At 38.5% G+C, this 24,697-nt stretch overlaps 3 protein-coding genes across 15 annotated transcripts in view; all 3 read right to left on the bottom strand.

Annotated features, from left to right (window-relative positions):
• The window catches only part of LOC135233399 (uncharacterized), a 34,293-nt gene extending 18,133 nt beyond the window's left edge, over positions 1 to 16,160 (bottom strand). Inside the window, exons 1-7 of one of the 11 annotated variants that reach the window (XM_064296929.1) lie at positions 15,867 to 16,143; positions 14,370 to 14,690; positions 13,300 to 13,588; positions 12,285 to 12,526; positions 11,779 to 11,880; positions 11,600 to 11,646; positions 10,852 to 11,494 (exon numbers count right to left, since the gene is read on the bottom strand). In XM_064296929.1, coding sequence (XP_064152999.1) covers positions 11,357 to 11,494; positions 11,600 to 11,646; positions 11,779 to 11,880; positions 12,285 to 12,526; positions 13,300 to 13,588; positions 14,370 to 14,690; positions 15,867 to 16,044 — 1,317 coding nt within the window. In that variant the 5' untranslated portion in view covers positions 16,045 to 16,143 and the 3' untranslated portion in view covers positions 10,852 to 11,356. Of the gene's footprint in view, positions 1 to 10,851; positions 11,495 to 11,599; positions 11,647 to 11,778; positions 11,881 to 12,284; positions 12,527 to 13,299; positions 13,589 to 14,369; positions 14,691 to 15,866 lie in introns of those variants that run through there. The other 10 variants (XM_064296973.1, XM_064296982.1, XM_064296892.1 and 7 more) reach the window with 10 other exon arrangements.
• LOC135233486 (uncharacterized) lies at positions 1,516 to 6,368 on the bottom strand. The gene is made up of 5 exons (XM_064297091.1): positions 6,199 to 6,368; positions 5,722 to 6,054; positions 3,122 to 3,403; positions 2,239 to 2,396; positions 1,516 to 1,992 (listed from the first exon to the last, which is right to left on the bottom strand). The coding sequence occupies exons 1-5, from the start codon at positions 6,239 to 6,241 to the stop codon at positions 1,966 to 1,968; spliced, it is 843 nt and encodes a 280-aa protein (XP_064153161.1). The 5' UTR covers positions 6,242 to 6,368; the 3' UTR covers positions 1,516 to 1,965.
• A 974-nt stretch (positions 16,161 to 17,134) lies between the features above and the next one.
• The window catches only part of LOC135233492 (uncharacterized), a 33,445-nt gene continuing 25,882 nt past the window's right edge, over positions 17,135 to 24,697 (bottom strand). For 2 of the 3 annotated variants that reach the window (XM_064297121.1, XM_064297112.1), the window contains exon 5: positions 17,135 to 17,834. Coding sequence is in view for 1 of the 3 variants with exons in the window: in XM_064297104.1 (XP_064153174.1) it covers positions 18,091 to 18,233; positions 18,949 to 19,230; positions 21,556 to 21,870; positions 21,991 to 22,033 (783 nt within the window). In the remaining 2 variants the exon portion in view is untranslated. Of the gene's footprint in view, positions 17,835 to 18,075; positions 18,234 to 18,948; positions 19,231 to 21,555; positions 21,871 to 21,990; positions 22,115 to 24,697 lie in introns of those variants that run through there. The other variant, XM_064297104.1, reaches the window with a different exon arrangement.

Genomic DNA, 24,697 nt, shown 5'->3' with positions numbered 1-24,697 from the left:
TCCCAGCGTCTCCTTAGCTAAGGTATACCTTAATTAAGGTATACCTTTAAAAGGGTGGTCTGAGGCACTCGTAAACTGTCCCTTAGCGCTCCGCTCCGGTAATCCTGTCACAGTTTTGCCTTATTATGCCAACATTTTGCTTTTCAAATCGACAGTTGTACTACAGTGCGCATCTAGTAGCACATCGGTATGCGAAAATGAGTTTAATATTAACTTTACGAAAAGTCATTATCCAATCAACGTGTCTGTGCATAGCACGTCGTGAGAATGTTGTCATTTTACATGTCTATCCCCATCATGATGGTAATTAAGTATAGGGCCTATCCATGATAATGATCCAATTTGTGAAAAGGAAAAAAAAAGTTTTTTTTAATTTATACGTAGTGGCGCTAACTTAGGATATGGCTTTTCTGACTGCATACCCTGTAGAAATTAGTTCGTTTGTGTGTGAGTCAATGATCACACTGACTTGGAACAAACCGCCGGTTTATTAAGAATATAAAACCTGTGTGTGCAAAAACAACGTTGAGTGAGTCTACTTGCATGACCGAACTAGAGCACGTTGGTTGGCCTAGCCGTAAACACACATACAGGTACAGTGGCTCATAATGGACAAACATAGCCAAATGATCTATATCCCCTTCCTTCAGCTCACACCTCCTATGTAAAACAAAATACCACTGGGTAAATATCAACATTACGGAACATTTTTCTTACCATGTTGTTTTACGATTTTCGGTAAACAACCCAATAATGTTATTATTGGTTAAACTTAAGATTATCCAACAGCAAATTAAGGTGGATGAACAAATCACTTTAACAGGTAGACCTATTCATAAGGCACCCGGTATAGAATTCATCATGATCAATTTCCACAGACGCGCTTTTGCCTTTCATCTACGATCATTTTTGCATTGCAGATAAAAGTTCGCGGGAATCAGTGCAGTGCAGTGATATGCTGCTGCAGTTGCCTATTGTTTGAAAAAAACAAATTAACATTAGATCTTTGTTTCAATAAGAACAAAATAATTCACCCATATGTTGCCTATATCCTTTCCCCTGGGCTTCCACGAAGTCCCAGACTATGGCTTATATGTCCCGATTGATGCTTTTTATTTTATCCTGTGTAGCCTAGATGTACGTATTTATTGAAACTATCACAAGGTCTCGTTTTGACTCTTAAAGAGATTAGCAGATAATCTCTAGTAGGCATAGCTTCCTCTTCTGCAATATTAGATTGATGTAAAATTATTATGACAACATATTATTAAAACGTCATTCACAAGCCTTTACAAGTGAGACAATCGATTCGCTTGGCATCGATTGATAAACTTTTCAGCACCACAGTGAAGGCCAGCTCCAACTTACGATGTACCTTTAAGTTGTCCCTTAACAGTTGCCTTAAGTATAGTCTGGGAAACACTCGTAAAAAAGGGGTTTCCATTAAGAAGGTATACCTTAAGAACCTTCGTAAAACGTTAAGGTACATCGAAACTCGGAAACGCAGCCTTGGTCTTCTACCAATAACAGAGGGGTACCCACATATAAATAAAAATATATGTCCAGTGGTTAGTAAAGAACATAATGAAGCTGCAGAGCATTATCCTCTAAACATTCAAGTACAAGTTTAGAGGGCCAAAATATGGAACAAAAAAAATGTAATCGGCAAACTATGATGTCATGACTCTTCACCATACACAAATAAGTTGTTTGTTATTTATTCATTCAAAAATAAATGAATAAATAAAACTCCTTCAAGCCCCATTGCATTTTATGCAGTCAACAGATGCTCTTGTCAGACGAAATTTCTTTCTGTGAACACTCAATCCATTTTTACAGCTGGATGTGATGTGTACTGAAACAGTGCTGGCATATTGTGCCAAAGTACAGTGGTAGAGTCCCATTGCGGAATGAAACCTACAACCCCTGAGTTTCAAATCCAGCTTCCTAACATATGCCACTCCTTTAGATCCTGTCAGTGCTGTCCATTCCCTGAGAGAGGGGGAGTGTGGGGAGAGAGAGAGAGAGAGAGAGAGAGAGAGAATGAGAAAGAGGGGGGGAGTGAGAGGGAGAGATTTTTTAAAAGTGGAAATACTAATAGTTGTGGAATAAATTTTCCATGTGATATTATGAAAAAATGCTAAATGACATTGAAAGAGTTCAGTTACTGAAAGCACATTCTTCACTCCAGCATTATACTTGATATGTTTCAGGACACAGTTGTATTGAATATCTGACCTGTGCTATAGGGCTCTGCTTCCTCCGTCTACAGGCCCACAGCCCACTGGCTGTAACAGTCACCAGCAGCAGCACCACAGCCAGGGGAGACAGGTACAGCAGCAGCTGGCACTGATCCTTGCCTGAAGCTGGCACTGATCCTTGCACTGAAGTAGCGTCTCAATATGACAAAACAACTTATAATTACACACAGACTCTGAGAACGAGTGTTATAGATCCTGGATAGTCTTGTATCTTTGATGGAGGTACAGGACTTAATTATAATACTTAACTTATGATTCGGAATATCTTAATTCAATTTTGTGTATGTATTATGCAGAACTCAATATGTTACCCTAGCTATGTTTGGCAACTTGATTAAAATCATAGGCTACTGGGACCATAAAAGCCACTTTTCCACCGCATGGTACCAGCTCAACTCGACTCGACTCTACTCAACTCTACTCGCTTTTGGTACCAGATGCTTAGCTTTCCACTGCAGATAGTACCCCCGTCAATGTAGCTGGTCGTCATAGCAATGCCACATGACACTGCCATTTCTGACCAATCAGTGGTCTGCAGTGTTTCACGTCACCTTTTGGTATCTCCTTGGAACCTCGACGGAGGTGATACCAAAAAAATACCAGGTACCAGGTACTATCCACAACTTTTGCCCGATGGAAAACCACAAAAGGCGAGTAGAGTCGAGTTCAGCCGGTACCATGCAGTGGAAAAGCGATTAAATAGGCAACAATAATGCACTACACCGTAAAGCTACTTACAATTGTTACATTTAAAATTTTGGGGAGAGTTGGCTAATAGCCAGACAATTATGATAAGTGAAAGGGAGACAGAACATGAGAGGATAAAGCATAAAACAGGTAGAAAAAAAACATTTTCTTACTATCTTGCATGAGCTGGGTTCGAATAATGACTCCAGTGCTGTGCCTACAGACACAGTTCAAACCACAGATCCTGTCTTTCAAAGAGAGGATGGAGGACTGTATGAATGCGCCGTGCTCATCTACAAAAGTTTTAGCTTTGGCCTCCGACAACGTCAGCCCGTCTTTGGCATCATCTGTTTCCCACTGAGGATCACTCCAGTGTGGACCCCCGCCTTTCAATTCACATAGAATGGTTCCTGTGCGACCGAGGAAGACGCGCATTGCAGGGAGGCTCTTGGGATCTGAGGAGAAAGAGAGACGGGATATATAGCAGAATGGGTCTCATGAATCCACAATGGGAAATTAAAATGACATGACTGGTCATCACCGTAAATGACCTGTTCTCAACTGACCTACCTGGTTAAATAAATCTAATTATAACCTGACATTGATTGGTGGACACACTTAGGGAAAGTTATGCCTCCTGTTTCAAGCATTTGCTGAACTGAAAACCTTCACTCACATAGCAGAGTTAGATTAATAACCACATAGTTGTTTGACATTACAGTTGAGAACCATGTTTCTGTACAGATTTTCTTCCATAGCCATTTTCATTGTCTATCTTACAAAACGTATTGAGGTAGGATTGAAACTTCCCACAATCCGATGGCATAACTATTTATCTTTATGAATAAAACAAAATTGAAAAGCAGGTAATAAAGTGTTATCCAAATCACTCAGCACGCTCAATAATTCAACAAGACAAGGGAGCAATCAAAGACAAATAGTCACTGACAGCTGAACTGTAATCAATAATTGAAAATATTGAGGCCATGTTTAATGAGTTGTCTTGTGTGTTCTCTGAAACTGTTTTTATTTATGTGTCCACTGGGGATGAAAGCACAGATGCACATTTGAAAGCTTTCTTCTTGGTCAGGCAAAACTGGCTATTTTGAAGAGCCACAAAGATTCTGTGGTACAAAGGGCAGAGTTTGATTTTGTTGTAATGTTCGGATTTAATTTGTACCAGAGTAAAACTGGAGTTTATTTATGATAAGCTTCAACTGGAGATGTTCAAAACTATCTGGGGTGTTGGAGGTGTTGTGTGTTCAGTAACTGGGGGAGAATAGCAAATGAGGTGGTGAAGAATGTGACTAAATTCAATTAGATTTTATTCATATTTTTATTATTTTTTCCCTCTTTTGTTTCTGATGAATCTTTGAAGCACTTATTGTTGGACAACTGAATTTGGCATTTGTGGTTGGATGAAAGGAAGATTACTCAATCAAATATTTTAGCTCTGCCTCAAACTCAGTTGTCTTTGAAATCGAATGGTGTCAATTTTTTTTCCCAGTTTGAGAAATCTTATCAAATGAATGTAGATATTGTGAGATTTCTGTTTTTGAAACTCGTAGGGTTCACATAACAAAGAGCCAAATGTCCATGAACAGAACAACCAAGTTATACAGTGCCCACTGCTTATAGGCCGCTCGCTATAATATGATTAAATGGTGAAATCAGAATTTTCCAAATACAAGTGTAGTCTATTCACAGTGACTTTTGATAGGTTCAGCTTCAACAATGTCCTCGTGGCAATGATAGCCGAGACTTTGTTCTGCTGTGTTTTAAAAACACTCTCAGAAAAACATATGAAAGAGTGCATGAAAAGATACCAACGCTTGCAACTGAGGTGGTACAGGTGCATCAAATTGTATCCATATCAAGTTGTATCAAAACATAATTCATTTGCACCTTTTTGCTTGTAAAGGCTGGCCTACTCAGTACCCAACATGGGTGTCAACATTTGACAACAAAAATGTTGCCTACCTCCACTGAATTGACCCCTTCCACTGCTCTTAATCTATCCGCAATCCTGCATGGCGGGGCGTTGCTGTTTCTTATTGTAGGTGTATATATATATATAACCACCTACCTAATATTGTGTAGGTCCCACTCGAGCCGCCAAAACAGCTCTGACCCGTCGAGGGATGGATTCCACCTCTGAAGGTGTCCTCTGGTATATTTGGATTTCTGTATATATTTGTATCTACTGTATATTTGTATCTGATTTTTTGTATCTATTGTAAATTTGTATCTGATTGTGTTACTTTGTTGTCTTTGATGCTGCAACAGTGCAAATTCCCCCCGGGGATCAATAAAGTACACTACTACTACTTATTACATGAATTGTTTTTTATTACATAAAAAAATTGAAATGGATTACATTATTGGGAGTTATTACACTATTGGTAGTTTATTACATTATTATTTGCTACAGGGATATAAAAAGCTAAAATATTGTTAGAGGGTGAATTATTTCCACATGATTTTAAAAACTCTTGACGGGTCAGAGCTGTTTTGGCGGTTTTTCACGAGGGGGACCTACACAATATTAGGCAGGTGGTTTTAATGTTGTGGCTGATGGGTGTATATATATATATATATATATATATATATATATATATATATAACTCCTATATACAGATAATTGTTATGAGATCGACCTTCGGGTTTACAAATATTGCAATCCGCAATATCGCAGAAATGTTGCTCTATACAAAGACAAATTTGCGGGAGAATCCCCAACGTAATTCTGCCATGGCATGCACTTGTATCTTACCTATTACGGCTACAACTGTGGAGGAACCCAGTTTTAAGTTATTTTCAGAAAACACCGCGGCGAAGCTGCGTCCGGAGTCGCCGATTGTTGCATTGGAGACGGTTAGATGCGCATCCTTAGAGTCCACGCGAAGCCCTCCCCTGTAACGACCGTCCTTTAACTTGTAAGGGTAGAAATTAGTTACTTGCTCCATCTTTCCACTCGGTCTCAGACGGTACCAGCTGACGGATGTGTCATAAATCGTTATTTCTTTGTCACGGCTGTGGATGGTCACATTTTGCCCTATGTCCTTGAACACTATAGGAGCAGGGTTAACCAAACCTTCAGCAGTTTCTAAGGGACAGAAAACGGAGTTAAACATGATCCACCTTCAAGTACTTGCATACGACGACAACAACAACAACAACAACAACAACAATAATAATAATAATAATAATAATAATAATAATAATAATAACAATAATAGCAAATACTCACGGTACTTGAGGATAATCAGCAAAACTATGAATAAAGAAAGCATGATGAGATTAATTGTAATGAACTGTTTCAAATTTTGGCAAACCAAAAACGAGAGAAGTATCTCACCATCACACACCCACCCATATTGTATGTGTGTGTGTGTGTGTGTATGTGTGTGTGTGTGAGAGAGGGAGAGATTCTCACCCCTGCATGCACATTTGTGCAGTGGAAACTAACTTGGATGGAAACTTACTTCATAGGGTAACTTCATCTACTGAGTGCCAACGATTTTGGTGCATGACTCTCAATTATCAGCACATCCAGTTATACTTTTAAAAATGCTGTAATGTTTCATATTAGATATGAATTAATATTCATAAGATGTACTGTTTATGTTTTGTTTTGCTTATCTGGCTGATATCAACATTCAATGACTCTTAATGTGAGTGCATGTGATAAATATATTGTATAATGTATGTGCGATTCTTCGTCAAAGGGTTTTATTATATACCAACAAAAATACTTAGTTTTACTTTTTATTACGATTTATTCAGTTCTTTTAAATTAAAATGTGCATTTCTTAATCATTTTCAGCATAATCTTGTTACTAGTGTCTATATTGTGTATTCAGTGAGGTAGTCTTGGAAATTTACAAAGACAATCAGACAACGTAACTAAGCATTGCATAACTGTTAACGACACATTGCTATATTACACCAGCTTCATGTTAATGATCAGTTGTGTTAATAGTGCTGTTGAAAGTTATTTAAAGGATACAGCCTATTTTCTAAAACGTTCACTCTATGTTTACAGGAATGATTTGATTTATTTAATGACTCTGATTAAAAGGCTCTTAAAAAGTCTTATGCTACATGTTTATACTAACAATACTGTCTGTATTCACACTGTGACCTATAGGTCCTAGAGTGTACTGGCATACTATGAACCAACTGAACTAAACCTAAGATTATATTTTAGATTTTTCCCCTCATTAGTCATTTCCAGAAGGAGTAAAAAAAACTGTTGAACTGTCTTCAACTGTTGAACAGGTCAAGGAAACTCCACAGGATGTTGGTATAGATGTGTCAAAGGCTATCATAAAGAGAAGACTACACCAGCATAACCTCAGATGGTTCACCAAAAAATGCAAACCAGCAGTAAACCGCAAAAACAGAATAGCCGGGTTAGATTTTTCTAAAAGTACATAAAAAAATGTAGAGTTCTGGAATAAATTCTTATGGACAGATGAGGCAAACGAGACGAGTATGAACATGTACCAAGGTGAAAGAAAGATGAAAGTGTGCAGAAAGGAAGGAACCCCCTCATCTGTGAAACAAGATGGCCGTAGTGTATGGCTTGGGCATGTATGGCTGCCACTGGAACTGGCTTAGTTGTCCTCATTGATGATGTGGCTGCTGATGGCAGTGGCAGGATGGATTCTAAAGTGTTGGATATCTGAAGTGCACAGAAACATCTTATCTGCTCAGATCCGGCCAAATGCCTCAAAACTTGTTGGACGTCACCTTGCAGCTGGACAATGGCCCCAAACATACTGTTAAGTCCAAACCAAGTTATACCAGTGAACAGTTAATTATGCCTGTTTAAAACAGGAAACAATGCAGACAGTAGACTTTTGTGGTGTTGCATTGTGTAGGATGTTCTCTGTCAAGAGAAGAAGCCTCACACAGCCCCATGAATAATCTACAGCTCCTGTTTAACCACAGCTCCCCCATGTGGTGAGAGAGCAGGAGTTACAGCTGAAAAGCTTTAATGTATTTAAAAATACAGGCACATACACATAATAATCACAGAAAAATAATGTCAAGCAGGAAATGTGACAATCCTGTGTGTGTGTCTCTATACTACTAAAGCAACCAAGGAGCTTTTCAGGGCCAAAAAGTGTAATGTTCTTGACTGGTCAAGTCAAATACCAATGGTGAATCCAGTTAAACACGTGTTTCACTTACTGAAGAAAAGACTGAAGGCAAAGCACACCAGAAATAAATAGGAACTGAAGATGGCTGCAGCACAGGCCTGGCAGAGCATCACCAGGGAAGATATCCAGCATCTAGTGATGTCTGTGGGTTGCAGATTTCAGGCAGTCGTCAAATGCAAAGAATTTGCCACAAAGTACTAAATATGAAGACTACTTCATATTGTGTTGATTTGTCCAGTCACGTTTGCTCTCCTAAAATGGTAGAACTATATATAAAAAGGTCTGGAATTCCTTCATGGATCATTAGATGTGGATGTAAATTATCTGCTGCTGTAACACCCAAATTTCCCCACCTGGGGATTAATACAGTCTATCTTATCTTATCTTATCTTATCTCATTAAATATCCTCAAATTAAAGATGATTGTCAATAATTTAATCTCATATTCATTGCTTTATTTCAAATCCAATGCTCTGGAGTACAGATCCAAAAAAACAAAAATTGTATCACTCTCCCAATGTCTTTGCATGTTACTGTAAGTGACCAACACATTAGGGCCAGTTTAACAGGAAGCTTGCCCAGAGTGAAAGAACATCAAAGAAGGAAATTAAAAACCATCTAATCTTTGAAAAACGAAATTGGGAAGTATATCCCAGAGATTATGGGGTTAACCATGTATCTTTCTATCCAATTAATATTAATTACTTGATTTAAAAACTATAATCTAACACATTCTATTCTTGATTTCATTGTTGATTGCTTCTTTTTTTAATACTATGGGTTTATTTATCCAGATGAAATTGCAATCTATCGAAAGTAGTTGACATATGACACATAGTTTTGGGGGCCTCTAGTGATGAAAAAACATACGACACTCTTGCAAGATTTCCTCCAATTGTATTCTAGAGTCCTAGAATGCAGAAAGAGATCTCTCGCTAACTATGAATTAAAATTCATATCCCTCATATCCTTGGTGGTTTTATTAATCCCTGTCCCCAGGTTGGTAACCGTGTCCCTAACAGGGAAGTCAGGTATTGTTGAGCCAGGAGAGCATTTCCGAGCCAATGTTGCACATTTTCTCATGTTCACAATCAGATCCCCATGTGGAAAGTAATAGTACACTCAGCACACTTTATATAAACTTTAATAATACTTCAAGTATAAAATAGTATAGTTCAGGTATATTTCGGCATACCATTTTTTCACATGGGTGATGAGAACCTTTCAACAGCTTTTAGAGCTTCTTGTACCTGGCTTTCATTTTCTGACTTTGGCAAGAGAAGCAGGTGGCTACGTCCGTTTCATAACGTAGAGCTCTGTGTGCAAAAGGGGCAGACCCAGGCAGTGAGGTTCCCACATCAATATGGCTGTGGTTGCAGACAGTTGCTGTTCCAAATTTGGGTGTGGCAATTAGACATTCTCAGCCCCAGGTTACATTTCTGTGAGAGCTTTTTTGAGATTGATCAACACCAGTTTTAGGCCGTTAAGCTTTTTTGGCCACAAGTTTATTTTGAGTTGAAACTTTTGCTCCGTACATACCCCTGCTGCCTGAATAAAACATACATGTCTTTACTATGATGTTATGTCATTAAACTACATTAAGCCTTAGTTTTCACCTAAATTACAACTTTGATGATTTAAAAAATACTTCCTGATTTATCTTGCACATTCCTCTCTGAATATAGTGAAGTCTCATAACTTCTTCAGTTTTTCTGTTTAAAATGATCTCATTAAGCCCTCTTTTTTGCAGTTGTTCACTAAATTAATTTTAAAAAACTGAACAGATATACTTTTCTTCACCATTACTAAGTCCTATGGTGTCCAGTGTCCAACACATGGGAACACATTCATTTTTTTCCATCAATGTCAAATTTTTTCTTTTGGCCCCCACAAGCGTTTTCACATTAGGCCTTTTAGAATGTCCTTTCGTGTTCTTCGTATTTCTTGATTTTCACAAGCAAACTGCAAATCCTTGAGACTGAGCTACATTTACAAATGTTTTGAGGTCTGGCGATTTCCTCCTTCTTCTCAGTCTGTCCTCAAGAATAGTTTGCTTGAACCGCATTTTTCAGGGCACACTGTATTTTCTTTTATCTCCTCCTCTTTCTTTCTACCAAGGTGGTTAAAGTGTACGGAAAGTCCTGGCAATGGCCACAGCAGCGCAAACTTGCAAACTTCAGAAAGCTTTCAGACTCAGCATAACAAAAAAAAAAAAATTGAATAGAATAAAAACATAATTAAATTACTGACAAGTAAAGCTAATTTATTTGTTTATTTGACAAGGTCAATGCCTATTAATAACATTTCTGCAAACGTGAGTTAGCCAGGGAGGCTAAATTTTCATGTGTTGGCCAAGGGCTATATGCCGTTGGACTGTGGAAGGAAACCTGTGTACCCAGAGGAAACCCACAGGAGCACAGGGAGAACAGGCCAACTCCATGCATAGGGGATCTGGGCTGAACCCCCTTCCTGTGAGGCAGCAGTGCTAACCAATGTGCCTCCATGCTGTGTTAGCAACAGCTGGGTTACTTCAAAAAAGTTAACTTGAAGAATGAGTTTGGTGATGAAATGAACTTTTGAACAGGACAAGACAATACTGGAGTTTCAGTATGAACAAGCGATCTCCTCTTTACAATAGCTGAAGCAAATCTTTTTTACTTACAGCGTGAACATAAACCTTTTTTATCTGCTGGTAGCATCTTTTACTCTCCAGATAGCAGAAACAAGATGCACAGTTAGCATCACAGGAATTTATTTTGAGCTGAGAAAAACTGAACATTTATAATAATTAATGACTGAATAATTCATCATATAAAACATGAGCTAAGGCAACAAAGTAATTGCCCAAACTGTTCACTTAAGATAAATCCAGCACAGTCTGCACATTTCTCATCAATCAACAGAAAGATTATGAAACATTGTGACAAGTAGCACATTAATTGTGTTATTTTGTCTTGCTGCAGAAAAAAGATCTTCAAACGAAATGTGATGCAATAAACATTTAGGAAGCACAGGCAAATATTTCTGTTAATGTTTCCCCAAAATTAGAAGGTTGGGTAGAAATGACAAACCCTGCAAGTTTACAATGAGAGACAGAAACACAGAATTTTCAGAAACCTAATTGACTGCCTGTCTTTGTTTGCCTCTCTTTCCTTCTCCCCACAAGCACGTCTTGCAGTATCAGCGGGTCTTTCTGTAGGTATCCAAATCTCTGTCTTTCACCCATGCAGTACTCTTTCTTCACATTTGTATCTCACTTCGCTGTACACCAGTCTGTCTTCCTGACTGTTCTTCTGTCTGCTCTTCTGTCTTTGTCATCTCTGTCTTGGGTTGTTTCTTGATAACCAGAGCATATGTGGTGTCCGAGGACACATCTCTCTGCAAAGACATGCATGGATGTGATTTGTAACTTTAGCTAAATGAAATACTTTATTCTGTTATGGGAGGATGCTGTTCATGTGACAGTACATGTGAAATGCTTACACAAGAGTTCAGTGTTGGTGACACTTCTGTCGCTGATGGTTCTGATTCTGAAACACAGGGGAGTAACACACCTCTAATTTCTCACACCTCTATTTTCTTTCAGTCACTGTATGTGGTGTTAACTGGCATGTCATTCACACATTTTCTCCTTCAGTGTTAGGGGAGCATGAACAGTATACCTTTGTGCTGGTGGCGGAGACAGTGACAGATGAGCAGGGTGAGAAGGCACACACAGAGCACACAAAAGGCTATTTCACCATATAGGACTCCATTGCACCATTCTGAAAATCACATAGAACCATACTGGACTATTATAGTAGCTATACACAAACATACTAACAACCAAGCCTTTATATTAAATTTACAATGACATATTGTACACATTTATACATTCATTCATAAATTCATTGCCATGGAATTATGAAGTACGTTTCACGTGCAATAACATCCATAGACAGCAGGTGGCGATGTTGTATTAGATTGTAGTGTGCCGTGTTCTCATGCTGGTTGCCTACGTCTACCTACATGCGGATGTTTAGCTTTTTAAAAAATACGATATATAAGCACAGCCTGTTAATGTCCTTAATTGTTTATTCAAATGATGACTATTCATAATAGGGTGTCATTTAGATAGATAGACAGACCGACAGACAGAAAGACAGATAAAGTATGTACTCATACTAACCAGAGTCAGTATGGCCTTGCTGACGGAATGAAAACTTTGGGCTCTGAACAGAGACATTCACCCCAACCTGGACCTCACACCACAATTCTTCATCCATTTCCACCATCTTATCAAAATCCATCTCCTTAAGTATATAATCTGGGTACCCGTACTCGTGCTCGTACTCATACTCATCCTCATCCTCATCCTCCCAGTCAGACTTCACTTTTAGTCCAATTCGCAACTGGCTCTCTACCCTGTACCTGTAAACAATAAAGCAAGAAGTTAGAGAGAAGCATAGACTACTTGTACATCTTTCTTTCCTTATGCACACTTTATGACCAAAAGTGTCTGGACACCCCTTGGTCTGGGCCTGTTTTTCATGGTTTTGGCTTGGCCCTTTAGTTCCAGTAAGGGCAAATCTTAATGCTACAGCATACAATCACATTCTAGATGATTATGTGCTTCCCCAACAGGGGAAAAAAATCGGGTTCAAAAAGATTAGAAATATTTTCATGGACTTAAAAATATTAAGTCCATATAATATTATTAATTTAGAGACATATTGCATATTTAAGCCTGTCACACCTGTGCTCACCCTATTCCTTACATTTTATTGCCCCATTTAATAAGGTAAAGGAGGGCTAATGTTTATCTATAAACAGTAAGCAGCTCTGTAGAGTCAGGGACTATTTTACAGCATGCAGGCCACACATTACTACAAGAGAACAAGCACCAGTCAGAGGACAGATGCGTCTCTCACTGATAGTAACTGCACTGGGCACCTTGTTAATGGGTGGAGTTCATGCAAGGTTAACTCAAGATGACTTAACCCACCCAAACCCTGGTAGGATGAGGCCAATTCTGCCCTGCACTGCGGACTGCAGGTTATAGTTAGGTAATGACAGGTTCAGACTTACGATAGCTATGTTTATGCCTTCACCAACTGACCGACTCAAAAGCCCTCAAATGCATATTTTCATGCAAAATAAGAATAGTCCATTTGAATGCAAAAATTTCCCTGAATCCTACTTACCCTCTCTCGGTGTCTGTCAAAGACCAGGTCTGGCCAGTTTTTTCCCATGATTCGCGGGTCGACTGCCAGTAGATATTTACCCAGGGGGCACTGAGTCTGGTCACTACACAGCGCAACTCAGTGTGCCGTACATCCAGAAGGGCACTCTCTTTAGTCTCATACCTCCATTTAGATATAAACTCTTGACTACTGTTTGGTGTTTGAGCTTCACTCCAATCCAGCTCTGGGCTTCCACCCTCACCCGTCCATTCATTCAGCAAATCTACTTCACTGCTGTCTGTCCAGACATCTGCTCAAGAACAATACAACAGATTAGGGCAAATAAACGTTAAATAATACTCCATCTTTCTATGTTTCCGTATAATTTCAGTGACTACTAATATATAACGAAATGGAAGGACAGAATACAATAGATCAATAAACTATCCGCTGAAAACCTTTTAAATAATTTAAGCACAATGTGCCTTCATGATTGCATAAATACTCCCTACTGTCTGGATGATAGCTCACAGTTCAGTTTATTTTATCACACATGATCAGTGAAAATATAAATTAGCAACAATCATCCTGATTGACAGGTACAGGTCACACTGCATCTACAGGTGCCAGTAAATGTTGGGTGCATTTATTATCCCCTCAGGGTCACTGTTTTCCCAACGACCTGCTATAGCCTATATTTCGGATCTTGCGGCCTACTCTAAGAAAATGACATGCGTGCAACTTTTACATGGATTACTTTCTTAAGACATACTACAAAGTAACATGTCCAGTATTAATTCTCTTAACAAAGTACATTTGGCACCGGTTTAATTAACACTGAAAATTTTACTGTGTAGTTAGCCTGTCATGAGTGAGGCATGTTTGGCATGTGTTTTTTGTTTTTTTCTTAATTGCTTATAAGGACCATATTCTGAAACATTTCATGATCTAGTTTTATACTCCTAAACGATGTTACACGGCAAAATCACAGTCCTTTCACATCACAGTACTTTAGCCTGCAGCCAGGACCTATTTTCCAATGGAAGTTCTTGTCAGCAGAAGGCCTGTTTGGGGACGGGGTTTCTACTCACCTCCGACCATTAAAAGGGTTCCGTTGTCGTTAAATTGGATGTCGCGTTTGTAGTGCTCTACGCAGTAATATCGACCAGAATCCCCTGGTTCAACCTGAGCAATCGTCAGGAGTACAACGTGAGTGCCATTTAATGTTTTGCTGGCGAATCGGCAGTGCGATTGCTCACATTTATTATCGATAATTTGCAGTGATTCATTCGAGTCCATTCGAACCCAGCGGATAACCTCCTCGTGACAGTTCCGGTTCTTGGAACACTGGCAGCGGAGTGTGACGTCCTTGCCCGTTGTGGCGAATATCAGCGAGCAGGTCACAGAATTGGCTGCAATAAACAGAGATAGATATCAGAAAAGGCACCTACCTCATCTACAATGCCATCTATTCCACCTCTGTTCATCAATGGTCTTTCCTTCAATAATGACAAACTGTCACACAGATTCATTCGTGACTGTTTTACAGCAGATCTAAACACAGTGGTCTCAAACCGAAACTCCATAACCTCTATTTTCCCCAACCATCCACAGTAAAATGTCCAATGTTAATTCAACTGGAATGTGGGACAAATGTTTTCTGATAAGAGTTAAATCAACACTGTTTGACTTGAATTAACACTGGACATTGTACTGTGTATTATAAAAAGATTACAAAGCAAGTAGGCCTACCTACACTTCCCGATTCCTTCTACAGTGGAAGGAATCAATTTCAATATACTGAATGGAATATACCTTACCAAAAAAATACATCAGGCTCAGGTGTAATTGCGAAAATTATAATAGGCCTATACCTTTTGTCCAGATGAAATTAAAACAGTAGTCCAAATATTGTTCTCTTGTATATACAGTCAAAATTTTTGGGATGATTTTCATGAATAGTTGAAAACTAACAAAATGAATTTCTCTGATGAAAATATAATAATCTGTTAATTTCATCATTTCTGTTAAATAATGTTGTTCTGAAGGGTTAAAATTCTTATCAACAAAGCAAAATGCTTAAAGACTTCGCCTAACTTTTTCATTATTCATAATGAACTGTTTGATTGTTTACATATGGAATATATGAAAAGGAAGAATGCAAAACGACTCCGGCTAAGAGCTACGACATTCTTGATCCCTAACTGTGACACACGTTGTCTTGTATTGTCACTTCTTTCTATCTCACTTTATTTGTTTACAACAACGATCACTTCAGTGGAATTTTATTTAATTTTACTTTTTACGTACTTATGTACATTCCTTGTTATGCCCTTGCTTTTTTACATGCAGACTTGTAGAACAATATCGAATATGCCTATTTGTTTCTAAATTATTTGTACAATTAAAAATTACGAAAACTCCGATAATTGACAATGGCAGAAAATAGTTTAGGCATACCTAAAACTGTACAAATATTTTATACATTTAACGTATTTTTATTATTATTTTATAAATAAGAAAATATTCACGTCGTATTTTATTTCACATTATTTATATTATTAAAATAATTTTAAAAAATTACTCACTGCAGGACAGCACGAAGAGCAGGAGACAGAGAACATGTGGCATGTCTGCAGAACAGAGTGGTCTGATTTCACCTGATGACTGACCGCTTACAGATAAGGAACGTGCTTGCACGCCTAGTTCAGGCTCGCCTTCACGCGCTATAATTGCAAAGTCGAGTTCCCATTCGGAATGGAACATACGTTCTCCACACAAAGCATGACCGTTTCATAGCCATTTAGTGACTCGAAACTACAAAACCACTCAAAACTGACCTGAGCTCAGCTGACTAAATAGAACCACTTCAACGCAAGGCGGTGTCATCACCTACATGCTGCAACTTTAACCGTTTACCCACGAACAACATCTAGGCTGGGGTTTTTTTTTTTTTTTTTAGATCTTTTTGACCTACTTAAAACAACAAACGCCTGTCCAAATTCCATCCATGATCAACCCAGCAGTTATTTATTTGTAGAATAGATGTACGGGTGAGCGTAACTCCATACATGTAGGCTACATAAAAAAGATAACGGCTTCTTTGCTTCTAATCGAAAACAGTTATGTCAGAGTAGTAACGCAATGTACAGTCACATGCGAAATATTTGTATTTTAGTACTTAAGTGTTTCAGTGGTATACTTTTTCCGGTATAGTATAACATTACACTAAATTGCATCTCAATCGCTTAGCAGACACTCATCCCTTCATTATCTAACCCCGGTCAGGGTCGCGGCCTATCCCACCGTACATTGTGTGAGAGGCAAGAATACATGCACCATTCACTTATACAATCATTTACAGTTACCTACGGACACTTCAGACTTTACTAAACTGCTTGTCTTTGGACTGTGAAAAAAGTATTTTTGCTCAAACCAAATGATCAAATAAATTACAATACGTTCGTATACCTGCAATCACATGAGCATCTCACTCTAGCCAGTCCTTTTGCTCTTTTAAATGGTTGGCAGCTTCAATGAGAGCTCACATATATACACATTCAACTTAATACATGAAGTGATTTTATGTTGGACTGCAATTGGCCACTACTATGGGCCCTAAGCTTATCAAAACAATGATGACATTAGACCTTGATGAAGAGACTCAGTGCCATCATTCAGCCAAATCCTGTCACCAGCAACTTTGAGCGTTTGTGAAGGTGGTGGACCACTTCCGTTTCTTGACTACCTGAAAGTGTTGTTGCCTGTACGCAGTTATAATTAGAAATGTTTCCATGGTCTTGCACAGCACCACACCCTTGGTGACAGGATGTAAAAGAAATAGATAAAAGAAAAAGACAGTTTGAAAATGAGTTTTTTCAATCATTATGATCTCCTCCAGTCAAGCTTTTTATTTAATTCAGTTGCAATAAGTTTGTCACAAGTAAAATATAATGTACAACACAATTGTACAACATATACATTTAACAGAAAAGTAGGCCAATAAAACAATTGAGTCAAATCATTCAAACTTAATCCTATGTAATATCAGAGTGTAAAACTCATTGGACAGAAAGATTTTATCTTCTACCAATAACAGTGGGGTACCCACATATAAATAAAAATATATCTCTAGTGGTTAGTAAAGAACATAATGAAACTGGAGAGCATTATCCTCTAAACATTCAAGTACAAGTTTAGGGGGCCAAAATATGGAACAAAAAAATGTAATCTGCAAACTATGATGTCATGACTCTTCACCATACACAAATAAGTTGCTTGTAAAAACACAAGTTCAAAAATACATGAATAAATAAAACTCCTTCAAGCCCCATTGCATTTTATGCAGTCAACAGATGCTCTTGTCAGATGAAATGACTTTCTGTGAACACTCAATCCATTTTTACAGCTGGATGTGTACTGAAACAGTGCAGGCACATTGTGCCAAAGTACAGTGGTAGAGTCCCATTGCGGAATGAAACCTACAACCCCTGAGTTTCAAATCCAGCTTCCTAACATATGCCACTCCTTTAGATCCTGTCAGTGCTGTCCATTCCCTGAGAGAGGGGGGGTGGGGGAGAGAGAGAGAGAGAGAGAGAGAGAATGAGAAAGAGGGGGGGAGTGAGAGGGAGAGATTTTTTAAAAGTGGAAATACTAATAGTTGTGGAATAAATTTTCCATGTGATATTATGAAAAAATGCTAAATGACATTGAAAGAGTTCAGTTACTGAAAGCACATTCTTCACTCCAGCATTATACTTGATATATTTCAGGAGACAGTTGTATTGAATATCTGACCTGTGCGAAAGGGCTCTACTTCCTCCGTCTCCAGGCCCACAGCCCACTGGCTGTCACAGTCACCAGCAGCAGCACCACAGCCAGGGGAGACAGGTACAGCAGCAGCTGGCACTGATCCTTGCCTGAAGCTGGCACTGATCCTTGCACTGAAGTAGCGTCTCAATATGACAAAACAACTTATAATTACACACAGACTCTGAGAACGAGTGTTATAGATCCTGGATAGTCTTGTATCTTTGATGGAGGTACAGGACTTAACTTAAGATTCGGAATATCTTAATTCAATTTTGTGTATGTATTATGCAGAACTCAATATGTTACCCTAGCTAAGTTTGGCAACTTGATTAAAATCATAGGCTACTGGGACCATAAAAGCTCATTTTCCACGCCATGGTACCGCTCAACTCGACTGATCTACTCAACTCTACTCGCTTTTGGTACCAGATGCTTAGCTTTCCACTGCAGATAGTACCCCCGTCAATGTAGCTGGTCGTCATAGCAATGCCACATGACACTGCCATTTCTGACCAATCAGTGGTCTGCAGTGTTTCACGTCACCTTTTGGTATCTCCTTGGAACCTCGACGGAGGTGATACCAAAAAAATACCAGGTACCAGGTACTATCCACAACTTTTGCCCGATGGAAAACCACAAAAGGTGAGTAGAGTCGAGTCGAGTTGAGCCGGTACCATGCAGTGGAAAAGCGATTAAATAGGCAACAATAATGCACTACACCGTGAAGCTACTTACAATTGTTACATTTAAAATTTTGGGGAGAGTTGGCTAATAACCAGACAATTATGATAAGTGAAAGGGAGACGGATCATGAGAAGATAAAGCATAAAACAGGGAGAAAAAAAAACATTTTCTTACTATCTTGCATGACCCGGGTTCGAATAATGACTCCAGTGCTGTGCCTACAGACACAGTTCAAACCACGGATCCTGTCTTTCAAAGAGAGGATGGAGGACTGTATGAATGCGCCGTGCTCATCTACAAAAGTTTTAGCTTTGGCCTCCGACAACGTCAGCCCGTCTTTGGCATCATCTGTTTCCCACTGAGGATCACTCCAGTGTGGACCCCCGCCTTTCAATTCACATAGAATGGTTCCTGTGCGACCGAGGAACACGCGCATTGCAGGGAGGCTCTTGGGATCTGAGGAGAAAGAGAGACGGGATGTATAGCAGAATGGGTCTCATGAAACCACAATGGGAAATTAAAATTACATGCCCGGTCATCACCGTAAATGAGGACCTGTTCTCAACTGACCTACCTGGTTAAATAAATCTAATTATAACCTGACATTGATTGGTGGACACACTTAGGGAAAGTTATGCCTCCTGTTTCAAGCATTTCCTGAACTGATAACCTTCACTCACATAGCAGAGTGGGATTGATAACCACATAGTTGTTTGACATTACAGTTGAGAACCATGTTTCTGTACAGATTTTCTTCCATAGCCATTTTCATTGTCTATCTTACAAAACGTATTGAGGTAGGAATGAAACTTCCCACAATCCGATGGCATAACTATTTATCTTTATGAATAAAACAAAATTGAAAAGCAGGTAATAAAGTGTTATCCAAATCACTCAGCACGCTCAATAATTCAACAAGACAAGGGAGCGATCAAAGACAAATAGTCACTGACAGCTGAACTGTAATCAATAATTGAGAATATTGAGGCCATGTTTAATGAGTTGTCTTGTGTGTTCTCTGAAACTGTTTTTATTTATGTGTCCACTGGGGATGAAAGCACAGATGCACATTTGAAAGCTTTCTTTTTGGTCAGGCAAAACTGTTTGATTTTGTTGAAATGTTCAGGTTTAATTTGTGCCAGAGTAAAACTGGAGTTTATGTATGATAAGCTTCAACTGGAGATGTTCAAAACTATCTGGGGTGTTGGGGGTGTTGTGTGTTCAGTAACTGGGGGACAATAGCAAATGAGGTGGTGAAGAATGTGACTAAATTCAATTAGATTTTATTCATATTTTTATTATTTTTTCCCTCTTTTGTTTCTGTTGAATCTTTGAAGCACTTATTGTTGGACAACTGAATTTGGCATTTGTGGTTGGATGAAAGGAAGACTACTCAATCAAATATTTTAGCTCTGCCTCAAACTCAGTTGTCTTTGAAGTCGAATGGTGTCAAATTTTTTTCCCAGTTTGAGAAATCTTATCAAATGAATGTAGATATTGTGAGATTTCTGTTTTTGAAACTCGTAGGGTTCACATTACAAAGAGCCAAATGTCCATGAACAGAACAAACCAGTTATACAGTGCCCACTGCTTATAGGCCGCTCGCTATAATATGATTAAATGGTGAAATCAGAATTTTCCAAATACAAGATGCAGAGTGTAGTCTATTCACAGTGACTTTTGATAGGTTCAGCTTCAACAATGTCCTCGTGGCAATGATAGCCGAGACTTTGTTCTGCTGTGTTTTAAAAACACTCTCAGAAAAACATATGAAAGAGTGCATGAAAAGATACCAACGCTTGAAACTGAGGTGGTACAGGTGCATCAAATTGTATCCATATCAAGTTGTATCAAAACATAATTCGTTTGCACCTTTTTGCTTGTAAAGGCTGGCCTACTCAGTACCCAACATGGGTGTCAACATTTGGGAAATGTGTTCCTTAAACAAAATGTGCTACCTCACTGAATTGACCTTTCCACTGCTCTTAATCTATCCGCAATCCTGCATGTGGGCGTTGCTGTTTCTTATTGAGGTGTATATATATATATATATAATATATATAATATATATACATATCACCATGCCACAACATTTAAACCACCTACCGAATATTGTGTAGGTTCCACTCAAGCCGCCGAAACAGCTCTGACCTATCGAGGCATGGACTCCACCTCTGAAGGTGTCCTCTGGTATATTTGGATTTCTGTATATATTTGTATCTACTGTATATTTGTATCTGATATTTTGTATCTGTTATAAATTTGTATCTGATTGTGTTACTTTGTTGTCTTTGATGCTGCAACAGTGCAAATTCCCCCCGGGGATCAATAAAGTACACTACTACTACTGCTTAATACATTAATTGTTTTTTATTACATTAAAAAATTGGAAATCGATTACACTATTGGGAGTTATTACACTATTGGTAGTTTAATACATTATTAGTTGCTACAGGGATATAAAAAGCTAAGATATTGTTGGAGGGTGAATTATTTCCACATGATTTTAAAAACTCTTGACGGGTCAGAGCTGTTTTGGCGGTTTTTCACGAGGGGGACCTACACAATATTAGGCAGGTGGTTTTAATGTTGTGGCTTGTTGAATTATTTATATACATATACATATATATAACTCATATACACAGGTCATTGTTATGAGATCGACCTTCGGGTTTACAAATATTGCAATCCGTAATATCGCAGAAATGTTGCTCTATACAAAGACATTTTTGCGGGAAAATCCCCAACTTAATTCTGCCATGGCATGCACTTGTATCTTACCTATTACGGCTACAACTTTGGAGGAACCCAGTTTCAAGTTATTTTCAGAAAGCACCGCGGCGAAGCTGCGTCCGGAGTCGCCGATTGTTGCACTGGAGACGTTTAGATGCGTATCCTTAGAGTTCACGGGAAGCTCTCCCCTGTAACGACCGTCCTTTAACTTGTATGGGTATAAATTAGTTATTTGCTCCATCTTTCCACTCGGTCTCAGACGGTACCAGCTGACGGATGTGTCATAAAGCGTTATTTCTTTGACACGGCTGTGGATGGTCACACTTTGCCCTATGTCCTTGAATACTATAGGATCAGCAGTTTCTAAGGGACAGAAAACGGAGTTAAACATGATCCATCTTCAAGTACTTGCATACGACGACAATAATAATAATAATAATAATAATAATAATAATAATAATAATAATAATAGCAAATACTCACGGTACTTGAGGATAATCAGCAAAACTATGAATAACGAAATCATGATGAGATGAATTGTAATGAACTGTTTCAAACCTTGCCAAACCAAAACAGAGAGAAATATCTCACCATCACACACAGTGTATGTGTTTGTGTGTGTGTGTGTGTGTGAGAGAGAGAGAGAGAGAGAGAGAGATTCTCGCCCTCTGCATGCACATTTGTGCAGTGGAAACTAACTTGGATGGAAACTTACTTCATAGGGTAACTTCATCTACTGAGTGCCAAAGATTTTGGTGCATGACTCTCAATTATCAGCAAATCCAGTTATACTTTTTAAAATGTTGTAATATTTCATATTAGATATGAATTAATATTCATAAGATGTACTGTTTATGTTTTGTTTTGGTTATCTGGCTGATATCAACATTCAATGACTCTTAATGTGAGTGCATGTGATAAATATATTGTATAATGTATGTGCGATTCTTCATCAAAGGGTTTTATTATATACCAACAAAAATACTTAGTTTTACTTTTTATTACACGCAACCAGTTCTTTTAAATGAAAATGGGCATTTATTGATCATTTTCAAAATAATCTTGTTACTAGTGTCTATATTGTGTATTCAGTGAGGTAGTCTTGGAAATTTACAAAAACAATCAGACAACGTAACGGAGCATTGCATAACTGTTAACAACACATTGCTATATTACACCAGCTTCATGTTAATGATCAGTTGTGTTAATAGTGCTGTTGAAAGCTATTTAAAGGATACAGCCTATTTTCTAAAACGTTCACTCTGAGTTTACAGGAATGACTTGATTTATTTAATGACTGATTAAAAAGCTCAGTCTTATGCTACATGTTTATACTAACAATACTGTCTGTATTCACACTGTGGCCTATAGATCCGAGAGTGTACTGGCATAGCCTACTATGAACCAACTGAACTAAACCTAAAATTATATTTTAGATTTTTCCCTTTTTTAGTCGTTTCCAGAAGGAGTGAAAACAATACTGCATACATTTTAGTCTAGTGTGCTGTGGTATTAAGCCGCGTTTCCACCGCAGGGACCAGGGTCAAGTTCCGGGGACTTTATTTTACCCCCAAAAAAGTCCCTGCTAGGGGGGTAGCACTTTCCAAAAGTACCGGAACTTTTGGGGTGGGGCGCAAGCGCTGAATATTTCTGATTGGTCGACTACTCGCAGTATTTTATTTCAACCGCCATTTTTATAAGTCTGCAGCCGCAAACCGATTTATTTTCATAATAATATCTTGAATTCAAATTTGTATGTTATGCGGCGCAGTAGCCTACTTTTGGTTATAGCCAGCCAACGTCTTGGAACAGATGAGAAATTAAGATTGAGGATTATAACGTGTGCTCTTCTGTTCTTTCTTGCTTAGTATTCGTTTATAAATTTAAGCATTCGTGCTGGACAGCATATAGTAGACCAAACTTCAAACGGTTTAATTCGGTTGCTGAATATTTTCTTCGGATTTCTTTGTTAGTCGTTATAATTGACTCAAAGTTGATACAGTATATGCGTAGCCTATGCGGTAGTTCTGCGTAATTTACATTGGTGATACAGTAAAAGCAAACTGGAAATCACCTTCCGCACTTTTTGTCATGGTAAAATAACAGGTTGATTCTAGTAATCGTCCCTTTTGCTTTTTCAGACTACCATAATTTCACTCTGCGATTCTTCAATTCCACAAAACGACCAGGAAGACTAGACATATTTATGGTGCATGGTTCGCATCTGGAGGACACACTCCGCTGCTCCGCTAGATTAACTTTCAAGGAAAGAAAACGGTGGCCGTACCACTGCAATATTAATTTAAATTTTCACGCAAGTCCGAGTTTTCATTCTATTTATTCTTGTCATTTTGCGATTAGTCTATATTGGAAATGACGGTAAGCGTCAAATAATCAATTCAACAGCAAATTGTTTACAACGTGTGCATGTTTTCTGCTGTTGTTGTAGAATGTTATTTGTAGAATGTGAATGCATTCTATCGCCTCGGATGTCAAGACATGAAAGTGAATGTTCGCATAAAAAACATAATGAATGTGTTTGAGAGGAGATATAAAACAGTTACAATCTGACTATCGGCCTGTTATATCCTATTTGTTGCATAACAACGGTCCAAGTCGAACTACCAACGAGAGTTTTGCTTGACAACGGTAAAATATGCCCAAATGGCCGCAGAAGAATATTTCAATTTCAGGTGAATAAGTCGATAAAAATCAATAAATACTAAAGTAACCATATATAGTCATTGTTGGTCACCTGTTGTATAAGCGGAATAAACCCCTCCGGGCTGTCCCGGTTATTAGAAAATAATGTAGGCTACTTCGGTGGTAGTATGGGGTTACAGAAGAAATCATACGGCAGATAGACCGACGATGACGTCGCTTTTTCATACGTCAGTGGACTAATTTGCATAACCTTCGCGGGTCTTTAGACCGTGGTGGAAACGCAGACAACTGAAGGAACCTTTTAGTTCCTTGAAAAGTAGTTCCTGGGACTAAAAGTTTCGAGTACTTTGGGTGGAAACGTGGCTTTAGACAACCCAAGGCTCGAAAAGTCTGTGACTGATTCCAGGTGACATTGTAAGTAGAGCCCCCCTGGTATATGACTGCATGAGCAAGCTTCCTGTTATGTATATCTTTAATAAATGTTACATTATTACATCATGCTAATACCATTGATTTCTGAATGTAG

Source organism: Anguilla rostrata, chromosome 1, assembly GCF_018555375.3.
Source record: "Anguilla rostrata isolate EN2019 chromosome 1, ASM1855537v3, whole genome shotgun sequence".
Lineage (NCBI taxonomy): Eukaryota > Metazoa > Chordata > Actinopteri > Anguilliformes > Anguillidae > Anguilla > Anguilla rostrata.
This window is presented reverse-complemented; position numbering and strand designations above follow the sequence as displayed.

Coding starts and splice junctions, on each gene's coding strand:
- LOC135233486 (XM_064297091.1), bottom strand. CDS start 6,241: ATGCTTTCTTTATTCATAGTTTTGCTGATTATCCTCAAGTACC. Junction 6,055..6,198: donor GCTGATTATCCTCAAGTACC/GTGAGTATTTGC, acceptor TCTGTCCCTTAG/AAACTGCTGAAGGTTTGGTT. Junction 2,397..3,121: donor AACCCAGCTCATGCAAGATA/GTAAGAAAATGT, acceptor TGTCATATTGAG/ACGCTACTTCAGTGCAAGGA.